Here is a 19,121-nt window from a genome sequence, read left to right as displayed (position 1 = left end):
CATTTCAACTGATGTGTGTTTCCTGAGCTGCTAGTGTATAACTAGTCACAAGCTAATGGCATAATAATTTTGTTAAGTCTTTGAAATGCCACAAAAATATGTTGCTGTATTCGACACAAATAAGTATGTGGAGAATCAACAGATCCACAAGGCAGCTGTGCTAGCTCCGTGAGCAACAACAAAATTGGAATAAAACTTACAATTTTCTTACGTTACAGTTCACAGTGATAAATGTTTAAGCCAGCAGTAGCCAACATGTGTTATTAGACTCCCATCCACCCCAGCCAGCATTTTAGTTTTTTTATGACAGCCTTGCATATCATAAAAAGAGCATCAACTTCATTATCTTAAACAAAATGTATTTACGATAGCTAATTAGCATACAGTCTCATGGATTTCTGCCCACCCCCAAGCTTAATACGTTGGATCAAATGGAATGTAACAAAAGTTTGACCCGGCAACAAAAGGTAACAAGGAATAGTGACACAGTGGGCCATTTCTCTAGGGAGTCTAAAAAAAAAATCAAAAGATTAATGTTGCAGTGAACTTTTTGAAGTGAGATGGTTTTAGTTTTAAAGGGCTTCACAAAATTACATAAATAGCCAGTGAATGGTCTCTCTCACCTCCAGATGAGACATTGTCATCTCTCTGAAGACATAGGCAGGATTTCCTTCTTCTGAATGGCAAGTGATCTGAAAATTCCCATACAAGGAGCTTCCGGTGGGCTCTGGCCAGTACTGATGGCATTTCACCTGTCAACAGGTTTTTGTTTTTGTTTAAAAAAATAAAAGTTTCTACTTAGATTCCAAAAGTTGCATTTGGATCAATTTTAGCTACTGAAACATGCAATAAGATGATTTCTTGTACACTGTTTTAAGGAAATAATAAGAGCCCTTTAAAAAAAATTGTCAAAGAAAGATTTTAGCTAAGATACTTCCTTTGTTTCTATTCATATTTAAACCCGATTCTGACCATGAAAATAGATACTTCATGATTACTATAAAAAGTAGAATCACATAACTTAGTATGAGAAGACTCTGTTTTTTATTTCATAACATTTGCTTATTTTAGTACTTTGCAATGCAGTATGCAAATGCAAGAAATAAAATATATTTACATTTATTCCCACCCCCCAAAAAAATCTTATCTAAACTAGAACTGCTAAAGTAGACTCCCTAACAACAGAAGAACAAACAGGGACTCTCTCAGCACATACAACTTTTCTCTTTCCAGTTCACTAGGCTGTTCCTAGTACAGGTTAGTCAATGAATAGTATTATCCTTTGAAACTAATTGACAATCCTCTTGAACAATATTTAGTTCACATGTTGGTTTAGGAAGTGTGAGTTAGGTTGGTTAAAACATGGGCCACATTAATTTCTTCCTGATGCATTGCATTGGAATTACAAGCTTTTAAGAGTTAAAATTACAGACTGACTTACTCTTCCCCGTTCCACTTGAGTAGTTAGCATTACAACCATAGATGAGCCTTGTTCCCAAATCATCTGCCAAAAATCAGGGCAAGTGTTTGGTAAAGGACCTTGGCAAGCAATGTATTTATTTATTATACTGGAAGAAGGGATTTCCATCTAAAAATAAAATTGCAGAATGTGTTTAGTAACTTCACAATTTTGTGTACTCTTGCCTAAATCATATGTAATCTTCAGCAGGTGCCTTCTATTTTAACCTTTAAATGCTTGTTGAAAGCTTTTCTATGCCACAAGGCTTATGATGACGATTAAGGAAACCTATTCTGTAAATAGTCAACTGATGATCTGTGAATTTAGTTTTTTTAATGTGGTTTGTATTGTATAGATATAATCAATGTAAACAGCTTTAAAGTGCTTTATGAAATTGCAGTATATAAGTATATTTAGAAATAAACAGAAAGCTAGAAATTTGTTTTACTGTATAATTAACTGTCAACTGCTACTCTAAAACAGTTTGACCAAACATCAAGATATTTTCCTCTTTAACCACTATTTTAATTGGAAGTTCATCCAAGGACTTTTTAACACCTGGGGAAGGAATACCCAGAAAAATTATTAACTTTTCTGTTTCCAACAGACATGAGGAACTACATGAGCAGGATTCTCTCCATCTATGTTACAACTGCATTAACCAACTAGAACATATCTAAGCGATATCAAATGAAATTTTAAAATAAATCTTTGTGCGTCTTTAAAATCCAAAGGGCTAATTGTTTCACTGCTGAATCCAAACATGGAATTAACATGAAGAGAAATGGTAATCTCCAACTCACATTTATATAATTTGCATTGATGTAATCATCATTACTCTTTAAAATAACCCGTGTAGCATCATCTGAGAAAAAAAAAAAAACAAACACTTATGTAAAATTCTCCAAATGGTAACCAATGAAATGCATTAACTGATATCCATGTAAGCACTTACAAGGCGAAATGTCTCTGTATCTATTTTTGGAAATGTTTTGAGGTAATTTGGCACAAGACATTGTCATCCCAGGCTTCTTCCTGTAAAGTTGCTGAACAGAAACAAAAATGGCAGGTTGTAACAAGCAGAATCTGAGACATGAGACATGGTACAAAAACAAAACAAAACAAAACAAAACACATTTATCACGAACATATTGTTCCCTGCTTGGAAAAGAGAAGCATCACATGCACTTTACACTTTTGCAGTTTTTTTCAGTAAGCTAACTTTACCCCTAAAATTTGCATCAAATAACATGTCTGAAGGCTGGCATGTATAGCAACTGCATAATCCTTGCTTTAAGGGAAAAAGCCACGAGCAAAAGGCAATGTGGAATCACCTACCTGAAATGACAAGATATATATATAGACCTGGTTCACATGGCACAGTAGGCCAAACTGTGGCTTACTGAGACTTTATGAATGGGAGAGGAGTTTGCAGCCACTTTGCTCCTTTTCAGTCCTTTTTACTGTCACACCAATGTTTGGCTTGCTGTGTCTTTCAAACGAAAGGGTATGGTTACCCTATTCTCTGCACCAACTACAAACTGCAGTTCTTGATTTATATAGTTAACAATCCTGATGCCTAGATTCAGTGGTGTGCTGGATGAAGGACAATAAACTCACTCAATCCCGGCAAAACAGAGGCACTGTGGTTGGGAAGTTCCAAAGTCAGGATAATTTGTCAACTGGACAGGGACATGCTCTCCTAAAGCTTCACAGACTGGAGCTGCTCGTGGACACACCTCCTTTGCTAGAGTGACCTCACTAGCTAGGAGTTCCTTTTACCAGTTTGGATTGGTAAAGCAGCTATGGCTGTTTCTGGACTGGGATAGGCTGACTTCCACACTTAAGTACTGCAATCTGCTCTATGTGACCTATGATTGGGAAGCTGCAGTTAATGTAAAATGTAGCGGCTTGACTGCTCACTAGGGTGTAATACTGCCATCCTTTATGCTGTTCCTGATAGAATTGCACTGGCTGCCGGTTAGCTAGTAAAGGTACCCCTGATGTTTTCTTCCATTCCACACACAAATTGAAAGTAACACCCTATTTTGTGGGTTTATACAGTCATAGGAAGAAGCCTGAATGAGAGACAGTTGAGTCCCTATGCAGCATAAAGCAGAACATAAACCATATTGTTTATTCCTCTTAATGCCTTAGGGCTAGGGGAGAAGAGAAATGCATTACTAAAGTAATCAAAATGAGCAATATGCTCTGAAGGTAAAGGAATTATATACTCAGTTATATTTCTGAAACAAAAGAATGGCAGCAGCTGGAGAAAAGCAATATACACCCAATTCACTTCCTCTACTTACTTAGCGACAAAAGAAAAAAACTCACCAGCAATATTAGGAATAAACCGAAAGTCACCAACTACTATTTTCATTTTTGTTTCTTTATAAAATTAGAGTGTAGTGCCTAATTGGTATATGCATGTGTTGATGCAAAAAAGAAAGAATACTTGAAATGAAATTACAGTGGTACCTCTGGTTACGTACTTTATTCGTTCTGGAGGTCCATTCTTAACCTGAAATGGTTCTTAACCTGAAGCACCACTTTAGCTAATGGGGCCTCCCGCTGCTGCTGCGCCGCCGCCACACGATTTCTGTTCTCATCCTGAAGCAAAGTTCTTAACCCGAGGTACTATTTCTGGGTTAGCGGAGTCTGTAACCTGAAGCGTATGTAACCCGAGGTACCACTGTAATTTCCTTAAATCAATTATTTTAATAGATCTACAGAAAATGAAGCTCACTGATGTTGACAACATTCTAGTAATATTTGCTGAAATAACTATTGTTCTTTCACACATTTTAGATTAGACAGAAAAATGAGTGGCAGACCAAAATTTGTACTACATTGGTACATATTTCAATCTATCGTGTAATGGCGTGTGTTATGTAATGCTAAATGTTTAATATTTCATTCACAACAGATTAGACTGAAAACCTGGCATAGTTTACAAAGAGAGTCAATTAACTAGTTATTTCCATATGGGAACCTTCACCAATCTGGTGCTCTCCAGATTTTCGGACAATATGGCAATGCTGGCTGGGATTAATAGGAGTTGTACTCCAAAACTTCTGGAGGGCATCAAGTTGACAAAAAGCTGTCCCTGAGCAAAAGAAAATCATTAGTCTAAAGCAGGCTTCCTCAACCTTGGCCCTCCAGATGTTTTGAGACTACAATTCCCATCATCCCTGACCACTGGTCCTGCTAGCTAGGGATCATGAGTTGTAGGCCAAAAACATCTGGAGGGCTGAGGTTGAGGAAGCCTGGTCTAAAGCAAAGACTTGAACCAGATCTCTCCATTTGCACCTTCCAAGCATATGGTCAGTGCCATCTCTGACCATGCCAACAGTCTATTCATGAGTACTGAGATAGAGCATCACTGCCAAAAGCTATCTAGTGCATTTGGGATTACAGCTCTGGCTATATGGTTAGCACAACACACATTTTTGAAATGGAAGCTGTACGTAATAGTAATTGAGGAGCGTTTTACCCCACATTGGGCCATGATACTGAAGGGAAACAGATGCAATAGCTGACCAGGAAGCACTAAGAAGGAGTTTGTCTATAGCTATTGAGAAAGGCTCAACTTTACTCAGAAAAAACAGATATTAGATAATAACACTGATTTTTAAATGGAGCCCACAAATGTTTATGAGGGAAGGAAGAAAAGAGGCAAGGGAGGAATGCAAACTGTTTGCCAGTATACCGCTTGACCTAATCAAAGTAATGTGGATCTAGCTGTAGGTTATCTCCTAGCCCCAAGAGTAAAGGATTTTCAGCTGGAAAGCAAACCAAGAAGCACACACTCCCCAGGAAATACATTACTTACATCAAACTGAGCCAGGACAGTTCCCGTGATAAGCCCCTCTGCCAGTTGAAACATCGATTCCCTCAGAGCAATATCATCCTGGTGGGCACCATCTAGTGGGGACTTCTCAGGGATGTACTGGAAGTCTGGCTCACTCTCCAGCTTTTCTTCTACCACATCATAAACAGCTGCAATAAACAAGAAGTAGCATAATTACTGAGGAAGAGAACTCTGCAAAACTGCGGACAGCTGCTTCATCCATTAATTTACATTAATTAACATTAATATTAATAAATCAATAATAATAATAATTATATTATCCATACCCCACCCATCTGGCTGGGTTTCCCCAGTCACTCCGGGTGGCTTACATCACATATAAAAATTGTAAAACATCAGACATAAAGAATTTCCTGATACAGGGCTGCCTTCAGATGTCTTCTAAAAGTCACATAGTTGTTTATTTCCTTGACACCTGATGGGAGGATGTTCCACAGGGTGGGTGCCACTACTGAGAAGGCCCTCTGCCTAGTTCCCTGGAACCTCACATTCTTGCAGTGAGGGAACCAGCAAAAGACCCTCGGAGCTAGATCTCAGTGTCCAGGCTGAATGATGAGAGTGGAGGTGCTCCTTCAGGTATACAGAGCCAAGACAGTTTGGGGCTTTAAAGATCAGCAGCAGCACTTTGAATTGTGCTCAGAAACACACTGGGGGCCAATGCAGGTCTTTCAGGACCAGTGTTATATAGTCTTGGCAGCCACTCCCAGTCACCAGGCTAGCTGCCACATTCTGGATTAGTTGTAGTTTCCAAGTCACCTTCAAAGGTAGCCCCAGGTAGTATGCATTGCAATAGTCCAAGAAGGAGATAACCAGAGCATGCACCAGTATGCCACTGCCAGACAGTATTTGCCAGATGGAGCTGGTAGACCGCTGCCCTGGACACAGAATTGACCTGTGCCTCCATAGACAGCTTAGAGTCCAAAATGACTCCAAGGCTGCACACCTGGTCATTCAGGGGCACAGTTGCCCCCATTCAGGACCAGGGAGAGCACATGAAGGAAACACACATGCATGGATCTTTTCTGCATGATGGGGTGTGCTTGAGTGCAAAAATTCCAAGCAACTGATATAGGTGGTTGCTTTCTTCTCCCACTACTGTGCGATCACATCATGGGAAAGGAACTCCTGTCAAAACACCCTGCACCAGAGAGATAAAACCCCAAGCTAGCTACAATTTTAACAAGAGGTTTATTGATACAAAATGTATTAGATTGAATTTGTTTATGTAATATCAATCCACACATTTAAAACAATAAAAAAAACCTCTGGTATCCTTCTCCTTTGTACCTGGAAAACATTTGGCTTTACATTTTATTATCCAGTGGTGTGATTGTTAATTAAGGATAGAAAAGGCCTTTTTTTTTACATGCTGTTATGACTTAACAATCACCCTGCATTCATTTCTTGCCCGGAAACAACATGTGTTATATACATGCCAGACAGTATTTGCCGAATACAAACATATTTTATTAGTAATGCTTGTAACTAAAATAAATCTGCAAAAAAATTGGAGGAGGAAATCATGGCTGTCTGCTAAATTCTCAATTTCAAGGTCTTAAACTAATACAACAATCAACACAGAGAGTCCATCAGCTTGGCAAGTTAAATCAAAACACCTACTTAATTTATTTTCTGGGACTAGGATGCAATAAAGGTGAACTAAAAAATATATGATTTTTTTTAAAAAAATGAATAAGGTTTTTATGCCAGTTTCAACTGTTCTGCTTAAGAACTTTTATTTATCCCATTTCTTTGCTACATAGTTCTTACGTTGCACTTGCACAGTGACCTGTGCAAATACCTCCATAATAAATGTTTACCGACTGCATGCAAAAACAGATAGAGCTGGAGCTTGAGCACCATCCCACAGAAGTAGCTGAAAGAATACTTTCCCACCTCATCCTTTCCAAGCAGCCCTCCAAAACGTGTCTTCTAAGGTTCAGCGAAAATCCCTGAAAATCAGGAAGAGGCGTCTTCCATAAATGTAGAACACACCTCAGTGTCTGATTTTGGGCAGCTTCCATGAGCTTTTCCTCAGTTTCTTGCACCACATTCCATAAAACAAGGTTTCCCAACCCTCAGGAGAGGCTTGTAAGAAAGCTACAACTGTGACACCTACAGCCAGATCTAATTCATCATTTCCTTGTTAGTGTAAGTCCCACTAAGTTAAATGAGACCAATTCCCCCAAAGAAGTGTGCCTAGGACTGCTAGTTTTAGAACACGAGTCAATAAACAGAGACCAAGATACTTTATAAAAAGGCATGCTTTAAAAAGTTTTGCCCACAATAGAAAAATTAAGGACTACAAACTTTGGTAAGAATAATTCAAGTTGATAAGACAAGCAAAAATATTATGTTGAAGATTATATTGCTACAAAAACATTACAGCAAAAAATTCTATAAATACATCAGAAGCAGGAAATGAGCAAGAGAGGAAGTCAGACCATTAGATGACAATGTGTGAAATGATTTATCATGGAGAGAACAGAAAGACGGCAGAGACGCTAAATGAACTTTATGCTGTTCTTCACTGTGAATAAGTTAAGACAGACACACCCAAATGAATTTTTTTGGTAGGGGAGGGAATCTGAAGAACTAAGTCAAATACAAGGTGACTCTAGGCGATAACTGAATACTTAAAAACCAACCTGTCTCTGAGTGTGGGTGACAAAAATTCAAGGGTTCTCTAGAACCTGAATGGGGGAAATATGCTACTCACTAAAATCAGTAACTATGCCAGAAATCTGAAACCCAGGAAATTACAGGTTCACTAGTTTAATCTGTCCCACATAAATTGGTGGACAACATTGTTAAGAGTTCACATGATTAAGACATACAGAACTAAGGTTGCGAATTGAGAATACCTCTGACAACTACAAAAGACTTCTCTTACTACACCAAGCTTTTCAGAATGTTCTGAGTGTATCAAACAAATATTAGACTTTGGCGGACATTATATATTTGGACCTCCAAACAGTTGTTTTTTTAAGTTGCTCACAAAGGGCCCTGAGTAAATGACTATGCCGTAGGATACGAGGACAATTCCTCTTAGGAATCTAACTGGTTGAAGAGCTACAAGCAAAATTCAGGAATTTTCACAATACAGTGGTACCTCGGTTTAAGAACAGTCCTGTTTATGAACGATTCGGTTTATGAACTCTGCAAAACCGGAAGTAGTGTCCCAGTTTGAGAACTTTACCTTGGTCTAAGAATGGAATCCGAATGGTGGAAGGGCACCGGCGGCGGGAGGCCTCATTAGGGAAAGCGCACCTCAGTTTAAGAATAAGAACGGACTTCCAGAACAGATTAAGTTGGTAAACCATGGTATCACTGTAGAGGGAAATGGGGGTTCCCTGAAAAGTGATTTGAAGACAGGATGGCCAAGTACGAAAATGACACCAAGGTATTAGTGCTGCTGAAAACCCAGGTGGAGTTACTCCAGTAGAATCTCTACAGAGTAGTTAAATAGGCAACAAAATAGCAAATCAGATTCAATGTAAGTTAAGAGTAGAAAGATAAACAAGGGGGGAGGTCAGGAGAAACACTAGTTTCATATACACAGGTGGAGTCTGAATTAGTAGTGACTAAACAGAAAATAATGACTGAAATAAACTGGCAAAGGAAAGAAATTAAGAAAGAATGAAAATAAGTCCACTGGTATCCTAAATCCACGGTGTGCCTGAATTTGAAATTTTGTGTTCTGGCCATCCAATTAAAATAAAAACTAATTATCTGAGTAAGAAAAGAAACAGAAAAGGGAACTCAACTGATCAATGATGTTGAAACAATTTCCCTATGAGGAAAAGCTAAAATGTTTGGCTTTCTTAGCTTAGGAAAAAGGTGAGTAACAAAATACATGACAAGACACGTATAACACCCTGAACAGCACAGAGAAAGCAGACAGAAAAATATTACTTCCTCTTTCGTAATACTGGAATTTAAGGTCAGCCAATGAAATTCCATATACCTAACAAGAGTGATAAGGGCATTGGGCAAGGGAAGCAATGAAATGTATGGCACACCTGGAAGTGAGGAAATAATTACTGGATTCTTGTTGTTAATACAGGGAAACTTTGTATTTTATCACTGACTACATTTTTAAAATCTCATTACCACTCAATGCCCACCTTACAATCTTTTTCTTAACGTACATGTTAACTAAGATTGCACTTCATGCATCTGATTAAGTGGGATTGAGTCCACAAAAGCCTGTGTCATACAATGTTTGTTAAAAGATGTAGTTACAGATAGGTAGCTGTGTTGGTCTGCCATAGTCACAACAAAATAAAAAAATTCCTTCCAGTAGCACCTTAAAGACCAACTAAGTTAGTTCTAGGTATGAGCTTTTGTGTGCTGAAGAAGTGTGCATGCACACGAAAGCTCATACCAAGAACTAACTTAGTTGGTCTTTAAGGTGCTACTGGAAGGAATTTTTTTATTTTGTTAAAAGATGGTTTGACTTCTTTCATTTAACACGACCCTCTCTATGGTATTTTACACAGTTGTAGAAAATGCATAGCCAGTATCAGGATAGTAGGAGACACAACAAACGCCCTGAAAGGAACATGGTAAAACAGCAAAAAGCAAGCATGCTTTCCACTGATAAAATTACTCACCATTGGGTCGAACTAGGAGCACAAGCTCCCCTGAGTGCCGCTCACAGCTAGCTTTAATAAACATAACAACTTGATCATGGGTATGTTCTGATATATCCCTGCCATTGATCAGTACAACCTGATCTCCTTCATTCAAACGAGGAACACAAACATCTGCCTGCAACATGAAACAAGTGTTTAATGCAGTGGATATTACAAATAGGGCTTGCTGTCTTATTTTTAAGTAACGAAGAACTCAGTATCAAGATACTGTGGCAGTTCTGATCTGAAGATTTAATCACTAGGGTCTGAATATATGAAAAAATAAAGACTCAGACCTGATAAATAATTTATGAACCTTGGTTTATCCAGAATTCTGGCAGTGCAACCATTTTGTTGTTGGTAAGAAAAAGTTTAATTTTCCAATTTTTTTATCCTATAAACAATTATTATCTCTGCGAATTAAAAGATCTCATTTTTGAATTTAAACTAAGCTTTAAATATGCCAATATACACTTTTTGGGAAGTAGAGGACGACACACACAAACAGGATTTTTCAACCTCTACATTGTATATTGTAGGAGAAAAGTGAAGGATAGGATCTTTGATCAGATATATACTACAGCAAATCATGAATTCTTCTATATTAAAGCACTGGAGATTCTCTATTAGAGTCCTTTGCTAAGATTATTTATGATAGTGGCATGTTTTGAACATTAGATTGCTACATACAGCCAGGGGATAAGCAAAGTAAATAAAAAGCACTCTGAAATAATATATCTAAGTAGACATCACTGCAAACTTTCTCTGACAACTTACAGGTGTTCCTGGAGCCACTCTGGACACTATGACAGGCATCTTCTGATCATATCCACCCTTTAAAGGAAAGGGCAATAATTAAAGAACGTACAGCTCAAGCTGTATTCAAAGATATATTAAAAGGGTAGGTCTTAATACCTTTACATTGAAACCAAATCTTCCATTTTCATCTGGTCTCATTCTGATCAGAACGAGATTGTCATGTGGAATCCCACCATTGGGCTGTAAATGAAAACACAGCATTATTCTCCATACCTGAATTTCTATAGGCACTACTGAAACCCCAAGCGATCCATAATTCATCATCTCTTGCATAGCTAGTTAATGTCTCTCATTAATAATGAGCACATAACTGTTTAAGACTGAAAGAAAAGAAAGGGAGAAAGCGAGTCGGGGAGGGGGGACAGACAGACTAGAAATTTATAGCTAATCCTAAAACACATTTACCTGAAAACCAGTATTCATATAAGAAGATATTTTCAAGTTTCAGTTTCCATGAGACATTGTTGGAATTTTCTTCAAAGCTAATGGTTTTACTATTGACTTGTTTGATGCAAAAATGACCTAAGTACCAGCAGTGCATTCATTACCAGGAAGTGTGCTCCAAGTACCTACCATTTTGGTTTGCATAAGTATAATGAAAGTTGCGTGGCTCACTGAAACGGTAAGGGGTATGTGCAAATAAGGGAATTATATTGTGTACTATAAAGATACAGTTTGGGAATATGATTTATGCAAATATTTTGAAAAGACATCTCATAACTATTATACTGCTTAAAGGTTTTTCAGATGGAAAATAAATAGATCAAATAAATAAATACTATTCCAAATTAATACATTTTATAAAACATCCCAGAGCTACACCATGAAAACGTTACACAGGATTTGCTTTCCATTGTGTCTATACTTTTAGCTCTATCAGAAATAAGAGTTCTATTAAAAGCGGTTTTTCAGACTCATGTTCCATTTCACCAAGAGCATGATGGACTGGGGTAGGGAACCTGAGGACCATTATTTATATGTTATTAATTCACTCTAGTTGAATCTACTTCCATCAGACCTACTAATACTGATTAATTTTCCCCCTCCCTCCACGAAGAATATTGACTCAAACTAGACAAACAAATTTAAAGTAGCTTCTTACTGTAGATTTTTCAGGCGATGAAGAAGAATCATCATCATACGTTTCATTAATATGGTTATCCAATTCTTGCTGAGAAAGTGAATAATGAATTTGGTTCCAACTATTCTTTTTAGATTGTTTAGGTGGCAGTGCAGGTGGTTGCCCATCTACAGCGGTCTCTTGAGATCTACAAACAAAATGAAAAGAAATCTCATTAAAAGAGAAACTACCAATAAAAAGACTTTGGAATTTTGGTGCGTTGGACATCATTGGCTTGCAACCTCAATTATGGTTCCCCAACTATTTTTTTTTTTTGTACTTCTGCAAAAGTTGGGGTTTTCCCAAGCCTGCTATTACTCTTTGACAGGAGAGTTGTCTTTTGGCAAGGTTCACATTTGAGAGAATGAATTTGCTATTAATATATAGGATCATTTCAAAAAGAATGTTATGCACCTCTCCCTTAAGTATTTAATTCACAAGGCCTTCAAATTAAGGAGATCTCAATCATTTGTTGCTTTGATCTTCTTAAAAACACAGAGCAGTCCTAGGTAAGGGATTTCATTCTAAAATTTCAACTCTCCCACTTACTAGTTGGCACAAATTTTACAGATAAGAAAGGAGGAGATCCTCAATCAAGATGTGGAAGCAGGAAGCCCACTTTTATTGCATGTTTGAACACCTGACGTTGCTTAAACCCATGTGCACTGGTCAGTGACTTCTTCAAGTGGATAATCAATTTACAGTACATGAATTTAATTGGGTACTTATCCATACTGGAAATTTCTACAGAACTTTGCAAATGTGACAGATTTGATATATTATTACTTTGTATTTTGAATAAAAATTAATAGTCACTGCAGCTGTCATTGAATCACTGTCAAACATTTCAAATCAGCATTAATTCACCATTGGGACAGTGAAATCCACAAACATACAAAACTAAATGACTAATGATAAATGACTAATGGTTCTCATCCATGCAAAACAAGTCAGTGTTACCTAAGAAAGTCCTAGCTTCATCTGTGGTCTGTCCCAACTCCTGATCAGTACCCACTTTTGTTATAACACAATGTGCATGACTAAAGTCACAATAAAGTTATTTCTTTTTTAAAAATGCAATAAAGGAACTATGCATTTGTTTATAAACAGACTATGTGAAGTAATAAGCTACCATTGAAACTAGGTAAAGTAACACACTGGTTGTGAGTGTAACACATTGTAATGTGTTACCATAATGAATTGTGAGAACTAGGGATGAAGCTTTGGGCAAAACCTTGCCTGCTTTATATTTGCCCAGTCAGCTTTGAATTTCCTTATGAATGCTTAGACAATAGATGTGAAAGCAGACTATTTTGCAGTCAAAGCAGCCCTCTGTATTACTGCATCCAGCAATTTGCATAATCAAATAAAAAAGGAAAAACCCCTACTCTAATAAGCTCTGTTTGTGTTAAATATATCTAAACTGCTGTGTAAAATAACATAGTTTCATATTTGACACACACAGAGAGAGAAAGGATTCTTAAAAACACATTTGGATTGCTTGTTATGCATGTGTGTTTTTTCCTACTGCCACTTTCATGAATAAAAAATTACAGATACTACACATACCTTTCAATTGACAAAAATCATTTGGAATGGCCACACAACTATTTGTACACATAGGGCATATGATTTTTAATGTGAACTAGGGCCGAATTAAACCCCCTTCCACTGGAGATGCCAGGAACTGAACGCAGGAACCTCTAACAAACTAACACTGGTTATGGCCAACTATATTGTCAAGAGTCAGGATGGACAATAGTTATAAAAAATAATAAGTATTACTCACTGCATGTTTAACATGTATATAGTGTAAGGAACACAAGGTTTCATGTACATTACTGAGCTCCTTACAGCATGTCAGTTTAAGTCAGATTAATATTATTCTTCCCATATTACTAATGGTGTAATATGTACTAATGGCAGCAGGTGTGTGTGTGTGTGTTGCAGCTAAGAGAGTTGCTTACCTAAGCCCACCTGACAGCCTAGGTGAAATATGAACAAGCAACTCCCGATTTGTAGCCAAGTCTTTGCCAACATGTTGTTTATTTATATTATGCTTCTCTTAAAAATGCTACAATTGTGCTACATCAGTTTTCATTTGCAAAGCAATCACTAAAGAATGGGGCTGTCATCCTATAAAAAAAGTAGTAGTAGTAATAAATTATTTATACCCTGACCTCCCCAGCCAGGACCGGCCTCAGGGAAGCTAACATCAAAACATACAATACATTAAAAACACAAAATGTAGATTATTTTTAGGTGTAGCCTTTAAAAACCTATAAAATAAAGCATTATAAAAACTATGCTTACGGTGATGATTCCAGAATGATACTGTTGGCTTGGGTGGAAGAAGGAGATCGATGATTTGCAAAAACCTCACTTGGCGAAGGATGAACCACATGGTCTACTAGATGCCCAACTGAAGATGGCCGTAAACGGTTTCCCTCTTGAGTAAATGCAGAGTTGCGACTAATCAGGAAAAGAACACTGTTCAATAATTGCAGGTATGCTTGTCAAGACTTAGATGATTTACGCTTTTTTAAAAAAATGCTTCTAAAACTTATCTATCCCTCTAATTTCTTGTGTCTTAGATATAGTACTCCTGGCAGGAACATCCCCCAAATCAATCTTGTTTAGAACACATTATCACTGGCAGAAGGGAGATGAGGAAAGAGGTGATTTTTACTCCTTTTTACCCAATAGAATAGACCTATTGAAATTCATGTACCCAAGTTAGTTATCATCAGTTTATTTCTATACCACTTTTTGGTCAAGGCCCCCAAAACACTGAACAGATTAGTACTAAAGAACACACAATAAAACTACAGCAAATACAAATACAAAAGTATAATAAAATAAACCAGAAAAAATTGAAATATGGAGTAACCTAGGCACACCATGAACCACACTTTCTACAGTCATGAGCTGCATTTGCATCCTCCCCATAGACACAGCTGCCCTTCACAAACAACTGCTTACGCAGTTGCTTCCTCCTTAGAAACAGCAACAGCCAAAGCAAAGTTCTTACACTTGCTCTCCAGGGCAAGGCTAGCTGGCTCAGATTCCTGACTCCTCAACAGGCAGCATTCTCCAGGTGCAGGAACAGGAGCAAGGATAAAGTTGGCATTCACCTTCAAGCCACCAATGGTCCTATTATTGCTATCTGCTGCCTCTAAACCCACAGCAGCCTCCAAATAAATAGGCGTCTGCCTGGAAACAGCAACAGGGTGGGGCTACCTGGCTCAAACCTTCAGGTCAATTAACTTCAATGGGTCTACTCTGAGCAGGACTAGCATTGGATACAGCACCCTGCTTCTCTTCCTGTAGGAACCCAGCAATCCAGATATAAATGGAGGCAAAAGGCCAATATACGTCAGGAAAAAAATGTTATTTCCTCTTTTGACACAACCTGACTTTCCACCTATGTGGAAAGGTCCCCACTGTGGTTTAGTTTTTTATAAAAGAAGTCATATGTACACACACACAGCACTTAACTCAGAAACATGACTTCCCTCTCATTTGGGTCACATTAGATTTCCTACACACACATTCAAGTTGTAGAGAGCTAGAGGTTTCATTGCAACAGTAACACAGACTGATGTAAACCATAGTGTTGTGCTATGTAAACACATCCCTCTCCTTCAGAACAGCCACAAGAAGGAGATAGCAAGCACCACCTCCCAATTTAAACAAGTAACAATTTGTGTTACATCCGAAATGCAAATTGCAGTGCATTTGATATATGCTTTATGAAATTAGCAAGGATCAGAAACAAAGCTTAAACTAACCATAGTCTGTGATGTGGAAATGAATGTTTCCAATCCCTTCCTCATGGCAACGAGGAAGAAGGAGAGACAGGCATGCTAGTTCAAGCCTCACTCAGGCCATTCAATGGCTTTAAACTATGGTTTAGAACCAGGCCTGTTTTTCTGATGCAATGAAAAGTGTCTGGGTGAAGGTAGAACCAGTGCAGGACTCAATCTCGGAGCACATCCTGAAATTCATAACTGCTTTTTCTTCAATATAATTTAATTCAAGGTTTGTTTGTTTTTCTTTATATGTGATTATTATAACATACACTTTGGTCAATCTGCCTCTGTGTTGCCTCACAATTTCTTTTTAAATGCTTAGTATGGAAATAACTATGGTTCAACACACATCCCTCCAAAAAAACAGATCTCAAGTATTTTCCCTTCCTTAAGAAAATAAAAATAAGAGGTAACTAGTGCCTCAGGGACTATTCAATTTTACTTACTGATTAGGGGTTCCAGGTGGAGAGCGGGATGGTAAACTTTGAGTTTCTAACCTGTCATCAGACATTGAATTCCTGCTGACAACCTCCCAGTCCATCCCGCTTATCAATCTGCGAGCCAGAGGTTTACTTGGGGATCTAAAACAATACAAAAATTACCAATATGTATCTGGAAGTTCTCTGAAGAAATTAATTGGGATTTGAGGTGAACAAGAAAATAGCATTAGCTTTCCCCTGTACAGGGGCTGATACACTGACTTGTTATTTAAATATTTCCTCCAAATAGTGCAAGGGGTTTCAGAGCACCTAAAGAAACGTGATGCAGAACACTAAATTAATGAATATATAAACAACCAAATCATAGCTTGTGCTGTGGCTTTCTCACTACAATACTGAATCACTATGAATTCAGATATGCCACTTTATTTATCATTGCTATTAGATTTATATAGCTGCCCATTAATGAACATTTGGGAGGCAAAAAATTAAAAACACAGTGTACAATAATAATTAAAGCCAACAACAATTAATAAAAGGCAGCCCAAAAAAAAAATAAATCCACGCACTGAAGCAGTGTAAGATTGTTTTAAATTTTGGGCTGTAAATTTAGTTGAAAAACCTAGATAATTAAAAGGTCTTTACTTGACACCGGAAAAAGACCACAAAGGAAGTAGACAAACCTTTCTGGAAAGGCTATTCTGTAGCTAGTTCACAACTAATAAGGCCCTCTCTTTGGCAGCCACCTGCCCCACTTCACTTCACAGACACATGGAGCAGAGCCCACAAGGAGGATATTAAGGTTCCAGTAGGAAAACATCTCTCTCTCTCTCTCTCTCTCTCTCTCTCTCTCTCTCTCTGTGTGTGTGTGTGTGTGTGTAGGAGAAGTGTTTGTGGAAGTGGTATTACAGTGAAACACAGGCAAGCAGAAAAGTATTGCCCTCTTTCCCGGCTGCTTTTCCTCAAAAACAGCAATCAGATTTTGTTACACACAACTACTATGTTTTATGCAACTATGTGTACTAGTCCATAGTTTCTGACATTAAACTAAACAGCTGCATTAAAGTACTTTTCTTATCAAAAGAGAAACACAACCAGGCTAATGAAACAACCATTCATCTCTACAGCAAACCGTGTGACAGACGAGAGAGAGAGGGGGGGGGTACCGTACATCTATATGAAATTTAAATAGGCAAGACTTCTCTGCGACTTAGCCAGATGATTTCTAGTTTAAAATGAACAAAATAATTTGCAAATATAACATGATTCTGACTGCAACTTTTCACAGGCTTTTAAAGAAAAATTTTTGGGAACAGAATAAAAAAGGTGTACGATAGACAACTATATCTATTGTAGTCTAGGAAAGAATTAATCCTGTAAGGATTAATAAGACTTTATAAGAATGCAAACATCCAAATGCTGATGGCTTTAGACGTGTTGCATTTAAAAGGGATTTCTGTAGGTTGAATGAGCTTGAATTCTCTTTCTAGGAACATTGCAACTCCTAGAAGCACTCACCTTAATTACTAAGTGAAAAGTTGTATTTGTAGTAGTGCCCCTCAGCAGCCAACACAGCAGAAACATTTAACTGTCAAACTGTATTTTGAACATTTGATTATTAACTGTTTTAACCTTGGAGACCCACCCACTTACGCATGTTACCTAAGCTTCCTGTTCTTTGTGGCAATTCAAAGAAACGTTCACCACATTGCAGCAATACACTTCCCAGGGCTTCCTCTTCTAATAAGTGCACATGTCAAAAAAATACTAACTGCTTCATTTCTATGATTTACTTTTAGGTAACTCAAAACATTGCAGAGATTTTAATTTCAATTCCATCTCACATTAACTAGGTTATGGGAAATTATCTAACAAGTACAGGGGACAATTTCCTCGGGACACCAGTCTTGGCTTTGAAATTTCAACTGTATTTTAGAGGATTAATAGATTTAAGATAGAGATGCACTATTAGTAAAGAGGTACTCTCGACTAAGAGGTAGCTTTGCTCACCAAGGGTTAAGGTATGCTAAAAACATATTTCTCATGTGTCAGGTGGTGATGTGGTTACTCGAGAGCAAACAGGCAAGACTCCAACCTGTCTTTTCCAGGCTTTATTATTAGTGCAAACTATTTACAGTGAAGAGCGTTGCAAGTTCATGTCCGGCTCAGCTGCTAGCAGAATCTGGGAGTGGGCGGGTCCTTGTACCTCCCCCAGCATAACAGTTGCGTGACCTCCAGCCATCTCCTCCCTTCCTTGTGCCGAAACCTACTGTGCAGACTGGGCGCTGGCTGTGATGGCCTGGGAATCCGATTCAGAGGCTGAACCGGAGGAATCCCAGCCTGCACAGGAGTCCCTGCCTCCAGGGCCGGCTGAACTGGGGCAGGGCCTGGATTCTGAAGCGCCTGCACCTGTGCCGGATCCTCAGTGCCTGCAGGTGAGTCTCCCCCTGGGTCCAGTAACCCTTCAGCCTCTCCTGAACAGCAGAGGCTCAGGGCAGAGAGGCGAAGGGAACTGGTTTCTCCCAGGAGGAGTGCTCGCCTTAAGGCCAGGAGAGGCAGGTCTCCTGGGGGCCGGGGCCGCCCCTGGCCTCAGAGAATATAAAGGCCAGTCAGCCCGGTCCCAGGTTGCGGGAGCAACATCGTTGATGAGCTGTTTCGGCCAGCATCCAGTCCTGTTCCCCCAGAGTTCCTGTCCTTGCCCGGCTTCCCGCTGTGGACCCCGCTTTGCCCGAGGATGACTGTCTGCCGACCCTCAACTCAGGTCCTGGACCTCGCCCCACGGTAACCTCCCCCCTGGACCAGCACACTGGCAAAGGGGTACTTCCCTCCCCTCCGGCTTGCACAGCCTCGGCGTTGAGGCTCTCCCTAGCATCCCCTGGTCCCACCACCTCCTCTCCACTGGAGGTGGGGCTTTCCTCCTCGCCAGAGGAGGAGCTGCTTCGGGAGATCTTTGGAGGTTC

General features: G+C 38.8%; 1 protein-coding gene across 3 annotated transcripts in view; it reads right to left on the bottom strand.

The window, feature by feature from the left end:
- The window catches only part of PTPN4 (protein tyrosine phosphatase non-receptor type 4), an 86,077-nt gene that overhangs the window by 12,694 nt on the left and 54,262 nt on the right, over positions 1-19,121 (bottom strand). For 2 of the 3 annotated variants that reach the window (XM_079968751.1, XM_079968750.1), the window contains exons 14-24: positions 16,168-16,302; positions 14,223-14,381; positions 11,892-12,057; positions 10,886-10,969; positions 10,748-10,804; positions 9,950-10,106; positions 5,295-5,461; positions 2,415-2,505; positions 2,263-2,324; positions 1,442-1,588; positions 624-752 (exon numbers count right to left, since the gene is read on the bottom strand). In XM_079968751.1, the coding sequence (XP_079824877.1) occupies positions 624-752; positions 1,442-1,588; positions 2,263-2,324; positions 2,415-2,505; positions 5,295-5,461; positions 9,950-10,106; positions 10,748-10,804; positions 10,886-10,969; positions 11,892-12,057; positions 14,223-14,381; positions 16,168-16,302 (1,354 nt within the window). The remainder of the gene's footprint in view (positions 1-623; positions 753-1,441; positions 1,589-2,262; positions 2,325-2,414; positions 2,506-5,294; positions 5,462-9,949; positions 10,107-10,747; positions 10,805-10,885; positions 10,970-11,891; positions 12,058-14,222; positions 14,382-16,167; positions 16,303-19,121) is intronic. The other variant, XM_079968752.1, reaches the window with a different exon arrangement.

Source organism: Podarcis cretensis (genome assembly GCF_951804945.1).
Source record: "Podarcis cretensis genome assembly, chromosome: 1".
In the NCBI taxonomy this organism is placed as follows: Eukaryota; Metazoa; Chordata; class Lepidosauria; order Squamata; family Lacertidae; genus Podarcis; species Podarcis cretensis.
Note: the sequence above shows the minus strand (reverse complement) of the source record. Positions and strands in the feature narration are given on the sequence as shown.